Source organism: Netta rufina (assembly GCF_964035555.1).
Source record: "Netta rufina genome assembly, chromosome: Z".
Taxonomy (NCBI): Eukaryota; Metazoa; Chordata; class Aves; order Anseriformes; family Anatidae; genus Netta; species Netta rufina.
Window position 1 is genome coordinate 69,370,631 of NC_140126.1, and position 21,357 is coordinate 69,391,987.

The window sequence follows — 21,357 nt, forward strand, 5'->3', positions numbered from 1 at the left end:
CTGAGACAGCTTTTAGGTGTTTTGGGTGTTTTTTGTTTAGTAGGCGATGGTTTATTTTGTTTATACATTTGACATTCAGGAACTGTACGCATGTCAAAATTACAGCGCGTGTGAGAAAAACTACCTACTTCTGAGACCGTAAGATTGACAGCCTCTTGACCACTGAGATGGGTAATGACTGGAAAACTAGTGCCATAATGACATTGTGGGAGGCGAGACACTGAACAGCTGAGAGAAACCTATAGTTAAGAAATGTTTTGTTTCTAAATAAAATACATATTTACCTTAAAATGTTAAAAAAAAAAAAAAAAAAAGCTAGTAGCATGCTTTTTTTCCAACAAGGTTTCCTCAAGGGAGATGGAGTTGACATTTTCTGTTGTTCAGAAGGTAACACACATGACAAAATACACTTTTCCCTTATCACTTGGAGAACTGGAATATAAGTTACAATTCAAAACTGAGAGAATTTTTCATTGCTCAGGAGAGACTTTCAGATTCTCACACCAAGTTCTGGCCCAACAGACAACCTCAATTGTGCAGGGAAGAGATGGCCCTTCATATTTAGCTCTTTCTGTTGTTTGCCTTTTAACACAACGCTAATATTTTCCTTTTTTTTTTTTTCCTCCCAGCAACACTTCATTCAACTGGTATAAAGAAAAGGTTTTAGAACATCCATTACCTTATTCCACTCGCTTATTATTCTCAAAAAAACACAGTACTCGTTTCCCAGCTTTAAAGGAGCATTATAAAACTTTCCGTAGTAATGTCTGTCTCCAAGAGCAACTGGCATGTTATCAGCAACATCCTTTGCCTGAAATTCAGCTGCTACGTATCCCTTAGTGTCCGTGGTGTTGCTAAAGAAAGTTGCAGCAGCAAAGGACTCACAAATAAAAGTACTTTGCAAACCCAGAGGAAGCACAATCACTTGATAAAGACTAGAGTGAAACAAACAAACAAACAAAAAAAGTAAACATTAGCCCTCAGTTCAATATTATAAATAACAGATATTCATTGTTTTCATATTATTTCTTCTGCATATAGCCTCTTAACTGCTTTTTATCAATGTCCAATACAAACTCTTCTTGTACTGAAATATTTCTCTGCATGTGTTCCCTTGCATTTTGAAATCAATGCATGCACAATTTAAATCCTTGTCACATGCAAATGAACACGTCCATTCATACTCAGAAGAGCAAACCGAATTATTGCAGGCTGCCTTTTGCTTCTCTCAGCTTACACCTAAGCTCATCTGTGAAACAGAAGACATTGCTGGCCTCTAAAAACAATGCCTAATTTCTGAGAAGTAATTTTTTTTGTTGTTGTTTAAAGGAGAGGACAGATACCATTTGTACAGAATTAATTACATCTGTCTCCAAACCTCTCAAAATAATGTTTTGTTTACCGTATTCAAAAGTAGGAAGAGTCATTGTTACAGCTGTTACACTTAGTCATTTCCCGATATATTATCAGCTTTCAAATGTTTTCTGCTTTACAGAAAATATATATATTTTTGAGCTACAATTACCTTCTCTTTCTTTCACAAACAGCACTTAGCAAGATATAAAGCCTTTTTCTCTAGAAATATATTTTTGTAGTAATACTCTAATGTGAAAATACTACTTCAGCATACGCATAAATACAGACTGTTCTAAATTGCCTCTGTGTCATAGAAAAAAAATTCTGGCTGCATGACTTCATTGGAAAACAAAAATTACAGGGGTTGTATTGCTCTTGGATGCATCAATAAAAATGTAGTGTGACTTAACTGTGGATAAAGGGAAAAAAAGAAAAAAAAAAAAAGAAAAGAAAAAAACATTGAAAACTCAGAATTATCAAAAACAGAATTTTGGTCCAGAAAGTACGAAGTCTTTGGCCAAATATTCTGCTAAGGGAGGCAAAACTGGGAGTTACAGCTTAACTTTTCTCCCATTACTAACAACAACAAAAAAATCTAATCCAAACAAAAATTTCCAATATGCAAGTAACATAAACCTGCAGAATGTTTCTTAAAAGGGTAATTAGTGAGTGCTCATAGACAAACCTGATGGGCCCATTTCGATCTTCTGCTTTCCGGAGTCTGAGCAAGGGTGCAGAACCTTTTGCTGCAACAAATTCTACATCTGGGAATGGGGGATCTAAAAAGTAAACAAATACCAGCACTTCAGAGAGGTTTTAGAAATATTGCAGGCATGAGGGTTCCCAGTTACTTCTTCCCCCAGACTTCCTCCATTAACCAAACTTCAAACCCCAATGGCTACAGCCTGCCTGGTCAAGAAAAACACTGGGCAAATATGAGCACAATGAAACAGCAACAAGCCTAACGCAAACGCCTGCATTGAATTACACGTGCCACTTGGGAAGAACAGAGATGCAAAGAATAAGGACAGACTGCAAAGAAGAGGAAAGATCTGTAGGAAGAAGCAGTATTATTCATTAGACTAACTGAAGTGGTCAAGGAGAACTAAAACATAGATCTTTGGGCACACAGCCCACTAGGAGGAATCAGTCAGCATGAATAAAGGGGAATCCATGAGAGCCAGAAGTACTTTCAAGAAGGCAAGTTCTGTAGTTACTGCACACAATCAGCTAGCGATACCCAGCCCCTTAAATTGGATTTCGATATGGGTACCGTGCTCTAATTTGTTCTAGTGGGAACTTGCATCAAGGCCAAAACTGAACAAACACTTTCTGCTGCCAGTTTTAATGGCAACAATGACAGCTGCAGGCTGACAGAGACCAGCGCTATGGTAATGGAAATTACCACTATCAGCCTAGAAGCAAAAATGAAAAGAGCTTCACTGTGTGCAACTGAGGGGGGAGGGGGTAAAGTGTGAAGTTTGGATACTATCTACCCCAGAAAAACAAAAGAGCTAGCATGGATGTTTACAGGTATGGTTAGGCTGTTTGAAAACTGGCCTATCAAGCTGTTTACATGACTTTGAGTAACAAATGCAGTGCTTGTTTGCAGGAAAACCAAGGCTTCAGAGTGCCGTTTGAAAGAATAATCAACGTCACAGAGACAAACAAGAAAATCAAGGCACATTTGTCAAAGTTAAGGCACATCAGGCAAATCCTTGCGGACTTTTCAAACAGCTGGAATAGCAGCAGGTGTACCTACATTTTGACATACAGAAAATCATCAGTACAGATGGAAACAATGAGTGTTGGCAGAAAAACTGTACATTTTTCACAGAAGAACTGGTAAACGGGGAGCTAGAAAAAGATAAAACGTTGAGGGCAGAAGTCCTGGTGTGCAGAAAGGTCACGACAGTTCCTCCAAGACTAAATGCAGTGAGTACCAAGACTATCATTTTGCTAACAACCATGGTGCAAAATCTGGGTGTGTAGAGATGAGCATGCTGCTCAAACAGTGCTAGACAGTGTAAGACCAAAGCAGTGTGGGGATGTTACACAGGAGGAACTGAATGAACTTGGGAGCTGTTATTCTGAAGAAAAGGGATGCAATTCAACAGCATAACGTGAAAGGCAGATACACATGGGGCTACGAACGTGATTCTTTTGGTTGTATTTTCAAAGTTTGCTTGGGTAGCAGGAAAACTACCTTAGAATGACTGTTAGTCACCAGGTCACCAGAGTGGTAACAGAAAAGAAAAAGAAAAAGAAAAAAAAAAGAAACTGCAGCTTAAAAAATAGACTTCTGTAACAGTAGAATAATACCAGCACAGGATTCAAGTGTGGTAATTTCACAGCAGTCTGCAGTTCCAGTCAGTCCAACATAACTAAACCGAACCAGCGCAGAGGATGACTGGTACTGTAGAAATAATGAAGAAACTGTCTTACAAGATGGAACCAGAAACTTGTCTCACACCTTTGGAAAAGAAATACGAGAGCCTACATGATCTCTGCTTTAAATAGATAGCACCACGATGGGAAAGGAACAACGTAAGATTAACATGCTCAAAATAAACACAGCAGGCCAGACATACATCCCTATGAAGGAAAACCCTACCTTGCCCTTGGTAGCAATCATCATCAGGAGACCCTCCTGACAAAGCTACCCTTTGGCTAATTTACCTAGCTAAACTACTTGCTCTGGCAGTTCCCTTTATCAGGTCCTCTTCAAAACCAGGCTATGGGTAAACTGCCCATAAAGAAGGCAGTTATGAGTGATTAGGATTGAGATGAGAATAAGATCTGCAAAGCCTGAGTGCTTTGCAGGAGCTTCACTGGGAATTTCTTCTTTAATGCCGGGTAGAAAGTTCAGTGCATGCAATGGTTTTGCTTTTTTTTTTTCAGGCGAGCATTGATTGCAAAGGGGAACAGGCAGCAAAACCACTGCTGGCTCAGTTCATGACAATTATATGTTCCCAAACGACGGGAAAAATGCAGTATATGAAAACAAACAGACATCTACCACTGACAGCCCTAGAAGGGGGGCAAAAGAGAACAAAATCTGCAAATTACTGTGGTTTTAGCACTCAGTGTCTTCCGCTATTTTTAGTTGTTGGTAAGAAACACAAATTAATACAAACATCAAGCACAATTAAGACAACTGTCTGCTTTAGCAAGAAGAGCAAACAGCTTGCAACAATACAAACTAAATACAAAGTAATAATGATATATAAAAGGAACGTGTTTCATTTTTGCTTCAGTAAACAGAAAGGAAACTCTGAAGGAATTACTCTGTACACAGTATTTGGTCACTAGGAATGTTTAAAAAGAAACATCCGTCCAGAAATTTAGCATTTGCCAAAAATACCTGCTCTAAAGACATCATACTGTCCACAGTTAAAAATCCACATGGAAGAACTACTGATTTAATACCATATAGAAATGGTGGAGGGAAAAGGGGAAGACCATCAGCAGATAAATACTTGTACCAGGTGGATTGCGAGAAGAAAGCAAGATTCTCCACCATGTTCAGGTGCTGTTGACACCTAACGTTTGTAAAGGTTTTTTTGTTGCTTTTTGGTGGTGGTAGTTGGTTGGTTGTGTTTTTGTTTTGCTTGTTTACTTTTTACTGTTCACCAAAAAAACAGACTAATGCCTGTAGCAGCATCAGGAAGATGCAGTAAAACATGGCAAGAAATAAGTCCAGAGGCAGTCCCGCTCTTAGCACTTATCACAGCAGTGCTGGGCTTCGAGTGCTTGGACATTTCATCGCCACACTAATTTTCTACATTAAGAATCAATGCGCTGAGTCTCCCTTTGAACATGAAGCCAGGCTGCAGGAAACAAGTGCGCTTGCTTTCTCAAGTGCCCTTGCAAAAGCACAGGCAAACAGCACAGGCCTCAATGCTGGAGAAAAAAAACCTGTTACACCGTAATCATGCTCTTCAGAAAAAGCTAGCATGCTGCGGGCACTTTGCTATTAGTCATCATGAAAGTGTTTCACAATGGAGCGTGTACATTTACCCGTAAAGATGTTCTAGAGAACAAGTCTTCTGAGGAGCAGCTGAGGGAGCTGGGGTTGTTTGGCCTGGAGAAAAGGAGGCTCAGGGGAGATCTCATTGTACCATGGCCTTAAAGGAGGTTGTAGTGAGGTGGAGATCTGGCTCTTCTCCCAAGCACCAAGTGATAAAATGAGGGGAAATGGCCTCCAGTTGTGCCAGGGGTGGTTTAGGTTGGATATGAGGAGAAACTTCTTTATTGAGAGGGTTTTTTGCCATTGGAAAGGGCTGCCCAGGGAAGTGGCGGAGTCACCATCCCTGGAGGACTTCGAGAAACATGGAGATGTGAAACTTAGCATCAGGGTTTAATGGTGGACTTCAGTGCTACGTTAGAGGTTGGGCTGGATGATCTTGGAGGTCGTTCCCAACCTGAATGATGCCATGTTTCTACGATTTATTTTTTCTCTAGTCTTGGAAATTGCAAACTGCTGCAAAATGAAGAACGTGGGCAGTTCTGTGGCATTCTCCAGTAGTGGTAACAGGAATATTTAAAGCTTTTCCTGCCATCTGACCTTTGCACCTTTGGATATGCAATGCCAGCAAAAAAAAAAAAAAAAAAAAAAAAAAAAAAAGCTGTAGCACTGATCTGTCCTCTACAGACATTTCAAAAATGAATGCACAAATCCATCCGTACACCATGCTAAGTAGGTCTACGTGTAAAACATATGAAGCTGGATAATTTGTTTCTTATTAAAAAAGCTTTGTTTGGGGTCAGCATAGTCCTGTTTACTGCTTCCCTTCATAATTTTCTGCTAGTGATACAGCTTTAAAAATAATAATGGAACTAAATCACAAAGTCCAAAACCAGATGGTAACTCTTCCCAAGTTCAGGGAAGTCAAACCAAAGATCCGTCTTAAGGCCAAGTTATAACTGAAAACAACCACTGCTGAAATTATGCCATTTGTGTCATCTTATTTATTGCAAAAGAAGGGTTTTGTGGTTTTATTTTTTTAATGGTTATTCCAAGGCCATATGTCCAAAAACATTGTTACTGAATTTTAAAACAAGGAAGTCAAAAACACTGCTGTAAAATGTACACAGCAATAAGACAGAAGTACTGATTCAATAGAAAAGGGATTTTTTTATATATATATTTTTTTTGTTACTATTTATACCGCTGTCTGAAGAGTAACTAAGTTTATTGTATATATTCCAGTATAATTGCTTTAAGAAAGAGATTTCTAGTTTGGAGAAAAAACATTAATAGATGGAAGGCAAGAAGGGAGGGAAATAAATCAAGACTACATCCACAGAAAACGATGACAAATCTTCTTTAAATATTGTATAGTAGAAAGAGAAATAACAGCAGGTTGTGTGTGGGGGGACTTTTCTGGTATGAGATGATGGCTGGATAGGCCTTAAATCTACCTTCCTCCTCAATGTAGCTTATTCTTGATTTTTAACCCTTTTCAGTTTCATTCATTTTAGAAAATATAAGTTAATGACAGGAGAAGAGGGAATGGTCTTAAACTATAAGAGGGGAGATCTAGATGAGATGTGAGGAATTCTTCTCACCACTCAGAGGGTGGTGAGGCCCTGGCATGGGCTGCCCAGAGAAGCTGTGGATGCCCCATCCCTGGAGGTGCTCAAGACTGGGTTGGATGAGGCCCTTTGCAGCCTGATCTAGCGGGTGGCGTCCCTGCCTATGGCAGAGGGTTGGACCTGGGTGATCTTTAAGGTCCCTTCCAGCCCGAGCCGTTCTGTGATATAAGTAGGTTTCATATGACCTTATGCATTTGAATAGTCTTTGCATAAATACAAAGCACGCACCATGGGATTTGTATAGAAATGTTTACAGAACCAGTAGCTAATTTCCTCCTTACAAAAGAACAATTTTCATGCTCAGGCTTTATTCACTGCCTTTTCCCTTCTACAAAAGCCAGAAGCTCCTTTGCAATACTAGTGCTGTGAAGCAGCTCACTGTGATGGACTCTCTAGAGGCATATAATTTGCTGTCAGAGTAAGAGCTGTCAAAGCACTACTTCTCCAACAGTCTTTTACTTCCTTACTGGAAAACAGATTTGATTTTCCCTCTCCGTTTCCAGACCTTAAAGAACTCAGAAAGAAGGCATAAATCTTTTCCCATCACACAACAGAGCAGAACAACAACGTATCCTTTATGTACATCCCTGTACGCCCACGGGCACACTCACAAACCAGCCTCCTCTACCTGATCTCTAATGGAATCATTTCAGCTGGAAAAGACTGCCAAGATCGTCAAGTCCAATTAGTACCTTCTCCACATATGAAGGCCGAAGTGCAGGATTCCAGAAGACGGCACTCAGTACATTATGAACCTCATTCCTCTAATTCAAATCACTCTCTGGACTCCCTGCTTGTGAATTCCAACTTAGACGCTCATAGGAAGAGAGAGAGGATACACCTACAAGAGCATGTGGCCAGCAGTTATACCCTGGACTAAAACAAAGGGAATAGTATTTGAGAGACAAAGGAACTCCTGCTGTCTGAGATGCATACATAGGCTACATGGCAAACCTACCCAAAATCAGCAGAAGGTGCGTGTACTAATAAGTAAGACGTGGCAGCAAGTGTGAACAGTAACCGTACTGCAAATTCAAAACATACTTTTGATTTTGAGCAAAAAAATGAGAGTAGGAAGGGTAATGAGACACTGTCACCAAATATATTATGAATAATTTTACAAGAACGAAATGCAAGACTTCCCTATTTAGTAATCCAGACAAAAAACAGTTATTTCTAATGTCCAGAAAACTTTGTCTTACAAATACCATGTCTTGGGTCACAGTGACCATGTCTAAATCAAAGAATATTAGTCAGACATCATAAATAAGCAGGCATTAGCAAATATCCCAAAGTTTTGTCACATGCCCATGGTAAGACTCCAGCCCAAAGCACGTACCAGTATTATTACAAGATATCTCAACTGAAGAAGTTACTCTTATTGAGAATATTAGAAGTGAAAGCACTTGCATTAACTCTTTGTCTATTATCCTCTTTTTCAACCACTTAAAAGCTGTTATAAAACTCAGTTTTCCTTCGTTCTTATGTGAAAACAGATAATGAAACTAAGAAGAATGGCTTGTTTCAGCATGCCTACGAATAATCTACCAAAAAGAAGAGCAACATAACTGCTTGTAATTATAGTAACCCTGACAGAAATTATGAAAGACGAGGTACACCCGGAAGACATACTCCTTTTCCTTGGAAATAGAAAAAATAAACTCCCTTCTGGTTTAAAAGACAATCTTGTTACCATCTTTTCACATCTACAATGTAATTGCCGCCTAACTACTTTTTATAATTGACTTAATTTCTTATCTTGAGTAGACAGGTGTTGAGAGCTTGTCTAAAATAAGCTAAGAAGAAATAAAAGACTGTGTGAGATGTCTGTCACTGGAAGTATGAAAGGAGCAGAATTTCAATGATCCACCAAGCATTTGGTAGACTATATTTACCATCCACAAGATGATTGGCAAAAACAACTATGTGCTCAGCACAGAACTATTTTTAAAGGATGCTACTTGCCAGGATGAGAAGCAGGCTTCTGAGTCCCAAACTTTGTTTTTTTTTTCTTCCTCTTAAGAAATATTATGAATATAATACATCCTGGCTTCAGATATATGAAGTAGGTTTCCCATGAATTTTCAAGTTCTCTTTGGAAAAAAAAAAATCACTTCTTGCTAGCATTTACATACTTACTGTATTTTGCAACACTCCCAAGAGTTTATACACATTGTCAGAAAACTAAATCTTCATCCAGCTGTGACATTTTTCTTCACAGTACTAGAAACTCTGCAGGTATGACTCCCCCAACACTCAAAATACAAGAGACGTGTGGAAGTCAAGGAGATGCAACACCTACCAGACTGTGGATTTGCCCCCAGCTGGGGAAACAGACCAACTGACTGTGCATTTGTTAACATACGCTACATGAAACTTTAGACAATAAACCAGGCCACTTCCAACATATTAACAGTAAAACATCTGTGCAAGTCTCAGCTTCTTTCATGCTTCTGTGCTTAAGGCATATCTCGCATTTACACGGTACTGTTTAGCCAGAAAACCACGAGAGACAGACGACACTTTTCAACCCTAAGCTGGCAGAAAAACTGAGATCATTCCACCCAGTACAGAAACACAACCATCTGGTCCAACAATGGACATAATTACAAAATAACTGGACAAATGAAGAAGCAAATTATACACCTACTCTAAAATTGTAAGTAGTTATTATACAAATTAAGTTGCTTGTAAAGATAATGCAATTCCCCTCCCATACAGAAGGCACGGAAGTCAAAGGGATATTGCTGAAAGAGCTATTTTAACTGTTTCCTTTTCATCTTAAACCAGATGAAATAGGAAAAAAAAAAAAAATAGTTAGATTCTCATTGTTTCGTGAACTTTTTTGCGTGTGTTTTGTGAACAGCCTGATCGCTGTTGGCTTTGTAATTTTCACTCAATTTCAACCACAAAAAGACCCATTTTGACTTTATGGCTTTCATTAAAAAAAAAAGAAAAAGCACGATATAAAGTGTGTGTGTGTGGCACACTTCAGGAAGAGATGGCAGAGCAATGCCCACCTTTTATTGCTCACTGGAAGAAGTAACCATCAGATGTAACATAGCTTGTGGCAGGATCTCCCTTTGAAATGGAAATGACCTAACTTTTATGCGAAGATCTTTTCTGGGGGTACACAAGTGTGTTTGTTAAGCACTAACTCAGTGGAAGAGGGAAAACGTGCCAGCTGCCAAGCCACAAACACTGCTCCATGCAGCACCTCCTGCAAAGTGTTCTCTAGAGCTCTTTCCAGTAAGTGACCTGATGCAATCACGTAGAGTTTAGGAAATGTGACAGGATGGCAGAGAAAAGAGGAACGCCTTTACTCTGAGCGTGTATTCATAATTACCTCAGTCAGCCAAACTCTTGAGACAGCTTATTAGTTTTTACAAAGCTACATGTACTCATGGATGCTAGCTCTGAATCACAGCTAGGCAACTTAAAAAAACCAATTACCAAATCATTACTGCAACTTCACTGAAAAGAAAATCCACGTCATTGTATACCCTACACAGCACCTTTAGGAAACATGATGTTCTGCCTGTCAATCAAGATTAAAAACTTTAGATTTACTTTTGAAAATATCGTAATACTATGAATTTCAAAAACTGTATTGCTAGTTCTTCATCTGCAGCCGGAAGAGAACTGGTTCCACCTACAGGTTGAAAGGGATACATACACCCAGAGAGCTTTACGGTTTCTTACCTACCTGTTCCAACCAAGCAGGAAGGATAGGCACCAGCACCCAGCACTGCATTTCATAGTGTAACAATCATAACCTAATACAGGAAGTCTGACAGTATAGGGATGGTGCAAAACTGTTCTGAACAATGAGTTGAGGATAATTTTTTTTAATCACAACATTTTAGTACCATACACATATCTTGCAAAATACTGAAGCTGACTATCTCCCTGCAGTGTGCTTTTTGATCAAATGCCTTTTATGTTTTGTACTCTACTAATTATAGATGAAGGGATCTGTCTGCAGGACTCTTTGTACTTTGGACCCTTGTAGACTTCAGTGATATCTATTCTGCTTTTATCTCCATGGTGGAAACAACTGGCACTGAAAGAGTAACTCACTTAGCATCTAACAGGGCAGGGAACTGAACCCCGCTCCCCTAGATACTAACTTTGTGTCTAGCCCACCAACCTATCGTTTCCCTGCTGTGTAAAAACAACGCTTCAGAAACACTGCACCCTATTTCACTCCTCTGTCAACCACTGGATTGTCAACGTGTTAAATCCATGAAAGCGAACAATGATGAAGAATTGCAAGCACAGAAACAGCCCTTTTGATACTTAACATGGGTCCTTTAGTAAACACAAAACATAAACGGCAGGACCTACCTGTGATTCGCGTTGTCATGGAAACCATCAGTGAAAAATTCAAAGCTACCATGGAAATGTTAACAGAGTAATTGGTGCCTGGCTGCAAATCAAAACAAACTTCTGGAGCCTGCTTGTGTGTGGTAAGGTTGAAGGTCATTTCATGCAAGAATTCCTTCTGATACCAACGCTGGCCTTGCACATGGAACTGAAACCAAACAATCACAGCATGGAAATCGTAATGGGTTAATAGATCACTTGCATTCATTCATATCTCTAAATCAGAGGAAACAGCAGAAAAACACATCATTGCATACAGGCTGCCAAAACTACTGGCACTGACAGTTATTCTGATTCAAATGCTTCCAAAATTTTACAAGTGCAGTCTCCCTCTTGTTGATCAGCTCTGACAGCGTGCAAGATCTTTCACCTGTCCTCCTCAGAGTCTATCTTCTTGTCTGTTAAAACCACAATTTTCCCCACGTCTTGCTTGCTTCCTAACACACGGATTTCCAGTAATGGCGCACTTTCATCCTAGCATATCCTCATGGTGCAAGGCGATGAGCTACGAAAGTAAGCTCAGTAAGTCAAACCAGAGATGCATACATCTCTGGTTTGACTATGAAAAGTAAGTGAAAATCAAGCCATTTTGATCTACGTCAAAATGCCAAGTAACCTCAGGTTTCTGCTGATATGGTTCCAGGGAAACTTACAGACCCATTACTTTTTTGTTTCAGTTGGATTTTTGGTGTGTTTGTTCTGTTGTTGGCATCCAAAACAATCACAAAGTTATTAACTTAAGGCCTTTCCTGATCATTCTTCTGTTAATTAAAACTAACCTGCTTTCTGTGTTTCAGCCATGATTATTTTCCTTTAAATGGATCCCATGCCTTTAGATAACCTCTGAGCACTCTGAGCCCATGGAGATGTGAGATAACAGCAGGTGGTCAGAGTCCAGGCAGAGGTAGTTCACACAGAAAGGACCTGCTGGGCTAAGGGAAGGTTGGAGGCATATCACAAGGCAGAGTGTGCTGACCCTGTGGAATTGGAACAGACTTGTCTGGGGCCTGAATGTGACGAAGCTGAAGGTACAGATGGGGAGGCAAAAAGTACTGATAGGGAAGGTACAGACAGGTAACAGTACGATAGGGGAAAGAGTAAGTAGGAGACTAGAAGAGAACATGGTAGAATATTTATTTTTGAAGGCTGCTATGAAGCTTATTCCCTGGCTTTTTATGAGAGTATTAGAGTGAGGAAGACTGATGACAGTAAGTGCCTCAGAAATTACAGATTATTCACATACACCATTTATACAAAGTTGTTTTCTAGAAAGGTAAAAGAATTTTTCATTCAAAAATATGGATTATCACTTACAGAGTATCTGTCTTCTGTTTCAGCTCCCCTTACATTTCTCCACCATCTCAAGCAGGTGTCATTAAAAATTAACACATTATTGAAAGCTTCCTTTACTGTAGAAACAATGAAAAAGGGAACAATTATTACAAAGACTTCACCCTCTACAACAAATCAAATGCGAGTAGATGAGAATAAAGGAAGATTTTTATTTTAATTCTATCCTGAGGAGGAGGCAGAACCTCATATCTTTTAAAATGAATACAGTAAATAAAGCAAATATTTTTTTCCCAAGAAAATGGCTTTTGGGAAAAGAACAAGCATGCTATTTGGAAAATTGAGGCAGGACTTATTTGTTTCAGATTGAGGGAGGATGTAATGACAAACATCCAGTGGTTCAGACCCTCTGAGGAAAATTCAGTTATCACAGAATCATTGGTCACAGCTGATGCCCTTTAGGAAAAAGCTCTTGAGGAAAAAAAAAAAAAAATTATAAATTTTGTGGATTCCAAAGACGATTATTTCTCAAGGTCTGTCTCATTAGTGTGTCAGAAGGCAAGCCCCGAATTTCCATGACCAAAATATTACAGAACCCTGCAGTTAGAACATGCCTTCTCTACAGTTACTGAAAACCTGCCAGAGCACTGCTCATCAGTGCTAAACGTAGGAGCATTATCTATAATGCTCGCGTCACTTAGATCGGTATCACACAGCTTAGGAACAGCGACTTCTCCCACAGAACTGGTTATGGAGGCAAGGAATGGAAAACAGTGAGCACTGTGCCACGGGCTGAAGTTCTGGCACGTAGCCAGCAGTGGCACCACGTCCTGCTTTAGTCAAAAGACAAATCCTGAAGCAGTTTGCCAAGGGCACTTACGGCCACAGCTTTGTTTGATCATAGATTAAATGACCATGGTGAGGATAAGGAAAAGCATCTCTCTTGAGAAAAAAGAGGATGGTGGTGGCAGCTACATTTGTGTACTGAGTATAAAGAAAGACACGCTCTAGGAAACAGCCTGTGATCTGGTCTGCACGGCTCCAAACAACTCTGCCCCACAGCAAGCTCTACAAGCACAGCGAACACAAAACAAAACCTACCCTTTGTTTGAACTGCTACTGTAACTGAGACACTGGTGTTTGTGGAAGAGATGGTAGTGATATTCACCACGTAGTTACTGCCAGAGTTGAGATCTAAACACACCTTTGGGTTATCTTCACTCGTAGTGATGTTAAATATCACATCCTCTGGGAATGTCTCCTCATCCCATCTTTGGCCAAGTATATGGAACTATTAAAGGATTAAAATTAAAAAAAAAGTAATATTGCAATTGTTTGTAGCTCCCCAAAATTCAGAACACTAGTTCAATAAAGCCTTGAGAATCTGGGTAACACCTGCTTTAGAATATCTGCTCAACTGAAAAAATAGGATTGTGACCCACTGTTCCGGTGCAACAAGATGGGTTCGTAAATTAGATTGTTAATTTCCTCTGGATGTTAAAGCAATGAGTATGTTTTGTTTACTTCTACAACAAATAGAACGGATCTAAAACATGGACATCTCCAACACGCGAAGCAAGCTGTAAGCAAATATTCTTGTGTACAGCAATACAGCTGGACACTACATTTGCTCACCATTTCCTGTTCTTTGTTCTGTTTTTTTTTCACCCTTGCTTTACAGAGCAGCATTCAGACTGAGTGCCAAGCAACGATAAAAGCCTCTGATCTTCTCAGTACTGTGAATTTAGAAACCTGGTATTTGTACGAGGTGAAGGGACAGACAAAGCTTATCTAGATGAGCTGGGGGCAGTCCAGTCCAGACTGTGTTCTGAACTTCACGGCATGCATCTGTGCGTGCATCATCCACAGTTTTGACTGATTTCAGGCAGAAGCAGGTACACAGATCATCTTACAACAGAGATCCACAGTTTGCCATTTACCACTGGGTACAATGAAAAGCATTGGTTTTGAACCGTTAAGATAATTTGGAGCTTGTCTTTTCCATCTCACTGGTGCTCAATAAAAGCCCTCAAACTACAGCCACATTGGTTTATCACACAGCAGGAGGAAGAGAGGTTGTTTTCCAAAATCATCACCCAACTTCAGAACACAGTTTCCGTATTAATCTTTCAGCCCTGGAGATCCTAAGTAATCCCCTTTTTATTTTTTTCATATTTGGCCTCAGCACAAGAAGGACCTGGACCTATTAGAATGAGTCCAGAGGAGCGCCATGAGGATGAATGATCAGGGGGCTGGAGCACCTCTCCTGTGAAGACGGGCTGAGGGAGCTGGGTATGTTCAGCCTGGGGAAGAAAAGGCTCCCGGGAGACCTTCCAGTGCCTAAAGGGGGCCTACAAGAAAGATGGGGAAGGACTCTTTGTCAGGCAGTGTAGTGATAGGACAAGGAGTTGTGGCTTTAAACCGAAAAGTGGTAGATTTAGATTAGATGTAAGCAGGAAATTCTTCACTCAGAGGGTGGTGAGGCCCTGGCACAGGCTGCCCAGAGAAGCTGTGGATGCCCCATCCCTGGAGGTGCTCAAGGCCAGGCTGGATGGGGCCTTGGGCAGCCTGGGCTGGTGGGAGGGGTCAGGGGGTTAGAATTAGATGGGCTTTAAGGTCCCTTCTAACCCAAACTAGTCTATGAATCTATGATATTTGGACATGCTCAGAAAAACAGTCTGCCTCTGGGCTGTTGTTATTCCCAAAACACGGGAACTCTTCTTGCATTGTTTTGGGTTACAATAACCAAACTATTTGTTTCTAAGAATGTGTATCTTAACTTTTATTCTTACTTTTACAGACAACAAAAATAGTAGTCATAAAGGTTGCTTTCAACTTCTAAGAAAAACAGTTCTAAAAATGTTGAAATATAGGATGGTTGAATCTGTTGAGCAAGGCACAGTCTATATATGTACCCTGCATCTCTAAAACAAGCTACATCCAGTATCTGTAAGTGATAGGATGTTTACTTGAAATGTTTGCCTCACGGATAGGGACAGAGACCACGTTGTGCAATGTTTTCTATGTCAATGTGACCTCCAACTCTACAACGGAATTTCACTAAAACACAAACTTGTGCTGAAACCCTTCTTGTAGTTTCAAGGAGATATTTAGATACTTTAGTAGTTGGAATCAGTTCCCAACAGCTTTTGAGTCTTTCAAGTAACATTCAGACAGGTAGATGTTTCTTTCCTAACCCAGTCACCGTTAGGGTTCAGGGAGGTGCACTGGAAGAGTGAGCCAAACGCTTACAATACAAACCAAACCCACAGAAATTACTTCCACTAATGACTCACACCAAAACTAACCAGGACAAAACTACTCCCAGTCTCAAACGCTGCCCCACTTACTGTGTAAGTTTCCTGCACTCCTCGTCTTCCAGTTTTTCTTTGCCATTTCACGCAGGTTTCGTTGAATATGGACAAATTACTGAATAATTCCTCCTCTGTGACCAAAACACAAACACAGAATAAACACAGTGATTATTTCTCACACAAATTTTACTGTATTTGGAGTAACAGTTTATTTACTCCTTTTCCCTGTTCTTTTCACAAAGGACAAATAAAACCAAGTAGGTGGGAGTTCTGTAGCAAGTCTTCCCTTAACTATTGCGGCTCCTAAAATTAAAATAGAAAGCTAAGCAAAGAAGCATATTCTGAGCTAATGGCTGCAAGCTGCTTAAACAGAGCCAACATTACATGAAGTAACATGAAAAACAAAACCAAAAGGCTTTGCTTGGTCTGCATTTTAATTAGAACAATTTTAATCCTAGCAGCTTGATAGATCTTGAAGAGGATGTTAAAACTGAATTACAGTATCCTGAAAGCAAAGGAACAAGCTCATTCACTCCAGCAGACCTCTGATACGTTTCTGCATATCAAAGTACGCGTAAAGAAGCAATGCCCCAGTTCCAATACTGCTGCCACTTGTTCTGTGCTCTCCTTGAATTTCGGTGCCAGCATCTTGACCCCGTGAGATGCAACAGTCTGCCTTTTTAAGAACAAGCCATTCACAAATGAACAAGACTTTGTAGACCGTTGAATTTCATGGATTAGAAGTCATGTTAAACTGCAGACAAAAACTCAAACTGTTTTTGAAAGATCTGTCCATAAGAAAAAGAGACTACCAATAAGCCAACTGAAAACAAGACAAAGCAAATCACTCCTCTGAATACAATAACCTGCATTAAAGCATTTTAGGAAACCTGTACTAGACTGGAAAAGAGGTTTTTGTTTGTTTGTTTGTTTTAGCTGAATGAACATTTTAGTTCATTGTTTGGGCCTCTGTTTTAAAAAGCTGTCTACATTTTTTCTTGTCTTATAATAAAAAAAATTAAATGGCATAGCTACATGAAAACTTTTCACACCAGACACTAGATTAAAGGAATGAAACCCACAGAACTAAGCATGCAGTGACTACAGTTGTAATGACCAGCAACAGAATCCTCAACATACCTGTGTTAATTTACAAACTGTTTGAGATTTGGTTTGTGTCTCAGAGAAAGAACACGGCCAGAAAGATCTACTCATCCATTCTTTTTTTAGGCAGCTCTCTCACTGCTGTCATCAGACACGGAGCAGTTGCCTTCACATGACAAGATAATCAAATATCCTCTCATAGCGAAGAGCGGAGCTCCTTCTGGTCACAATTTAGATTGACAGCAAAGGTATTTGCTCCTCTCCTTGCCTTTGCTGTCCTTCAGATACACCATTTCTTTGTCCTGCTGCTGTATTTTCTGATCTCATTCACCACATGGCCAAGGTCATACAAATCCAAGCTCATACAGATTCTAAACTAAAAAGCCCTTACTAGCCACTGAAAATATGAAGGGAATTTATATAACAGCCTGGGCTGATACTTTGAAAGTATCACAGAAGTTGATGTAATGCCCTGGAGTAAAGGCAGACACAGCTCTGGGCCCCTGTCCTCCATAAGTACACTTCATTACCATTTCATAATTGTGTTTTCATAAACGTCCCTCTTCTGCAGAACAACAACAAAAAAAGGATCTGCACGCCCTCTCAAACAATTTCCCTTGCAGTTGGCTGTGTGATTCATTGCATTTAAATGCTTACTCCGATTACTTGTTTCACAGCAATGACTAGAAACTCCACAGTATTAAGACTGTTGTATCAACACAGAACAAAAGAATATGTTCAGTTATTGTATTCTTTAAATCAGACACACTTTCATTAAAGGACTGGATGGCAACAGTGCCTCGTTAGAGAGCAGCCTGAGGGAAAATATTTACATATACATTAAATTTGAATTAAAATGCAAAACAACTTAAAAAAATATTTAATCTCTGAGATCACTCAGCAAGAAAATCAAGCATTTGATTCACAAGTTTATAAAATATTCTGTAAAAATAAAAAATTAAAGAGCTAAAGAACAGAAAAGTGACTTTGCCAGGTATTCAGGCATAAACAAACCTTATACAATGGCCTTCTTGGAGGGGAGATAACAGAGTTGTTAGCATTTGTTCTGTAATGACATCTCTCTGTTCTGCCTTGCTTTCTGCACCTTCCCAAGGAGAAAGTCACCATACATTCACCACACATCTCCAGCATAGATGGCAGATTTTTCCCAAAAAGTTCATGCTCTGAGTGGGTAGGAGTCAGAGAACAAGGAACGGTGTAACATGCACAGAAAGCCCAGCACAAAGAAGCCCTGGGCCTTCTGAAGAGACCGATCCTCCTCCTTTACTCTGATCACACACTCTTAGGTTGGATTGTCAGATAGACAACAATGCCTTGATTAAACTTTAAAATAAACACAGTATTTAGTAACAGCACCAAGGTAATTATAAAAAAATATTCTCTCACCTAGAGAGAGAAGCACTATACCTGCCTAAACTCTGTGAGATATCTTAGCAGGCAATGGCATCCTCGTCCTCAGCACATCCCATTTTAATCCACGTCTTTCACTCAGACTCACAAGTGAGATGGGAGAAAGGAGAGCCTCAATTTTGCCGTGCTTCATTCAGCACTCAGAAATTTCAACTTGCGATTAACCAAGAAGGCCGCTGGATGCCACTGTTGCTCAACTGACCTTCAGGTTACCTTCACAACCCTCATCCCATCTCAAGCGAAAGGGTCCTAAAAGCAGCGTGCAAATGGATGGGGATCAGAGCAGCAGGGTGGGAAAAGATCCTGGATGAGACAAATTTGGGAGAGGGCTGAGACGCAAATAACACCTGGCTGTCAGCTTCCAGGCAAGGCAGGTGCTGGTAAGCAGAACACAAGTGGGAAAACAGAAAGCAAGCAACGAAGTGAATTGTCAGCGCAGTGAGCACTAGAGGGGGAGGAATCACACTAGAAGACAAGAGAAACTAACTCTAAGAAGAAAAGAAGATTAATGTCTTCTTTGCTCCATTCTTAAAAGCCCTGCTAGGAAGAAGGGCCCCTTTGTGTGCTCGAGTGCATGGAAAAATGTTCAGATTAATTACAGCCAGTGCATAATCACCTGCACTGTGGTGCTGTCCTGCCCTTGCCTGTGCTGCATGGATCAACCTTCGTCTTCAGCCTTTGCAAGTTTGGGTGCCAGTACTCAGGACTATTATATGCTGAATCAGAATAAAAATTAACACTCAGATGACTGTATGTCCAAACAGTCACTAGAAGGACAACTTCTTTCTGGAAAGAGTCCAGTGGAGGGCCACACAGATGATACGGGGCCTGGAGCATCTTCCCTGTGAGGAAAGGCTGAGAGACCTGGGGCTGTTCAGCCTGGAGAAAAGAAGGCTGAGAGGGGATCTCCTCAATGTGTATAAATAGCTGAGGGGTGGGAGACAGAGGGATTTGGCCAACCTCTTTTCAGTGGTTTGTGGGGACAGGACAAGGGGCAATGGCCACAAGATAGAGCACAGGAAGTTCCACACCAACATGCCAAAGAACCTCTTCACGGGGAGGGTGACGGAGCACTGGGACAGGCTGCCCAGGGAAGCTGTGGAGTCTCCTTCTCTGGAGATATTCGAGGCCCATCTGGACGCCTCCCTGGGCAGCCTGCTCTAAGGAACCTGCTTTGGCAGGGGGTTGGACCCGATGATCTCTCCAGGTCCCTTCCAACCCCTGCAATTCTGTGATTCTTTCACATACACCATTCATTCATTAGTCCTCAGCTGGAAGAGCACTTGACTGCCCTTGACCTGAGCTCGAGATATGTTTTACCAGTGAAGTATTCCTGAACTTGCATGGAAAAATGCTATTTAACAGAAAGCACAAAGAACCAGCTCTCATCTGTCATCTCATCTTTTGCAAGTAGCTAAAAGAACATCCACACAGGCGAATTCATGTGCAGAGCTTTTCCCACCCATCCTTGCACATACACACAATTTAGAGGAAAGAAAAAAAATGTTGTCTTTTTTTGTATGTTTTGTGTTTTCAATCCTGTAAAAGCTGTGAATAATGCTGCAAATGCCATCTGCTACTAACATGCAGTACACATATGTTCAGACACAGAAATGAAATGTCTGCAAGTGTATTTCAAAGGGAACTTCCACCCAGACTGTTTCAAGGCACCTGTTCCATGGCAAACAGGCAAATTCATCTTGCATGGTACCTTTTGCAGGCATTTTTACAATTTATTTTACAAAGAGGTATCTTCAGTGTTTGTACGTTTTAGGACAGCATAGTTTTTTTAAGATGTTCTGTCATTTTTGGTAACACGCTTGCTTCCAGTTTATTTAACATTGAAAACTTCAGCAGGTTTCCACCTTCTGCTCCTAAGTTTACATAGAGGAAACTCACAAAAAAAAAAAAAAAAAAAAAAAAAAAAGAAACAAAACATCAAAGCTGCAGGCAGGGACAATCATTTAGGAAGAAGCAGACAGATGATTTACTACTTCCTTCACCTAAAAATGTTACCAGGAGACAATTAGGAGTACAGTAATTGAACCAGATTGACAAAAACATACAGAGATACAACTGTAAGCATGTGCAAAGGAAAAATGTATTAGTCAATGGTGACAGATTAGATGGGATTACCTGGACTGGAACTAGTCCAGGTAATCCCACACAATTTACTCCCTAGGTGAAAGAGGTTCTGAGGACTGCTATTTACCATCACAAACTGAGAAATAGCTAATTTGGTTTCAAACAAACAAAAAGACTAAATAGCCCTACTGAGCAAAAAGCTGCATTATTTTATTTTATTTTATTATTTTTTTAACATCATTGGGGTTCCATCGCTTTGTTGTAAGGAGCAGCACCTACTAAAACACCGATTCCACATGTGCTTTTTCCAAGCAATTAAAAAAATTATCAGATTACCATATATCTGGACTTAACATATCAAATTAGCCCTTTACAACAACTCAGGCCAATCAGGTCCTTCTCACTGATGACTACAGTTATCCCAATTGTTTGATGGGGTCCTTATTCCTCCTGGGTTTTGAATCAATGCCCACAGATGTGAGTGACACCTTTTCTATTAAGCCTGCAACTGTTGACATGAATTATTTACACATGGCTGGAAACAGAAATTAGTAGGACAGCAATCATTAACCCATTCACTGATGCATGGAAATTACTGACACTGCCACCACAGAAACATCCCAGCTATATTTCTGTATCATCCCTACATTGTACAACTGAAAGTGTAAAACCTGACATCTAGCTAGAGGGGAAAATAGCCATTGAGATTAAGGACAAAGCACAGGAGAAAAAGGGAAACTGTAAGCAAATGAAAAACATCTCTGATTAAAAAGGAGAGTAAGTAGACCCTCTC

At 40.2% G+C, this 21,357-nt stretch overlaps 1 protein-coding gene across 1 annotated transcript in view; it reads right to left on the reverse strand.

Moving 5' to 3' along the window:
* SUSD1 (sushi domain containing 1) overlaps nt 1-21,357 on the reverse strand; it is a 45,191-nt gene that overhangs the window by 10,981 nt on the left and 12,853 nt on the right. The window contains exons 8-13 of the mRNA XM_084304640.1: nt 15,981-16,075; nt 13,732-13,921; nt 12,655-12,749; nt 11,302-11,488; nt 2,042-2,135; nt 680-935 (exon numbers count right to left, since the gene is read on the reverse strand). Of these exons, the coding sequence (XP_084160766.1) occupies nt 680-935; nt 2,042-2,135; nt 11,302-11,488; nt 12,655-12,749; nt 13,732-13,921; nt 15,981-16,075 (917 nt within the window). The remainder of the gene's footprint in view (nt 1-679; nt 936-2,041; nt 2,136-11,301; nt 11,489-12,654; nt 12,750-13,731; nt 13,922-15,980; nt 16,076-21,357) is intronic.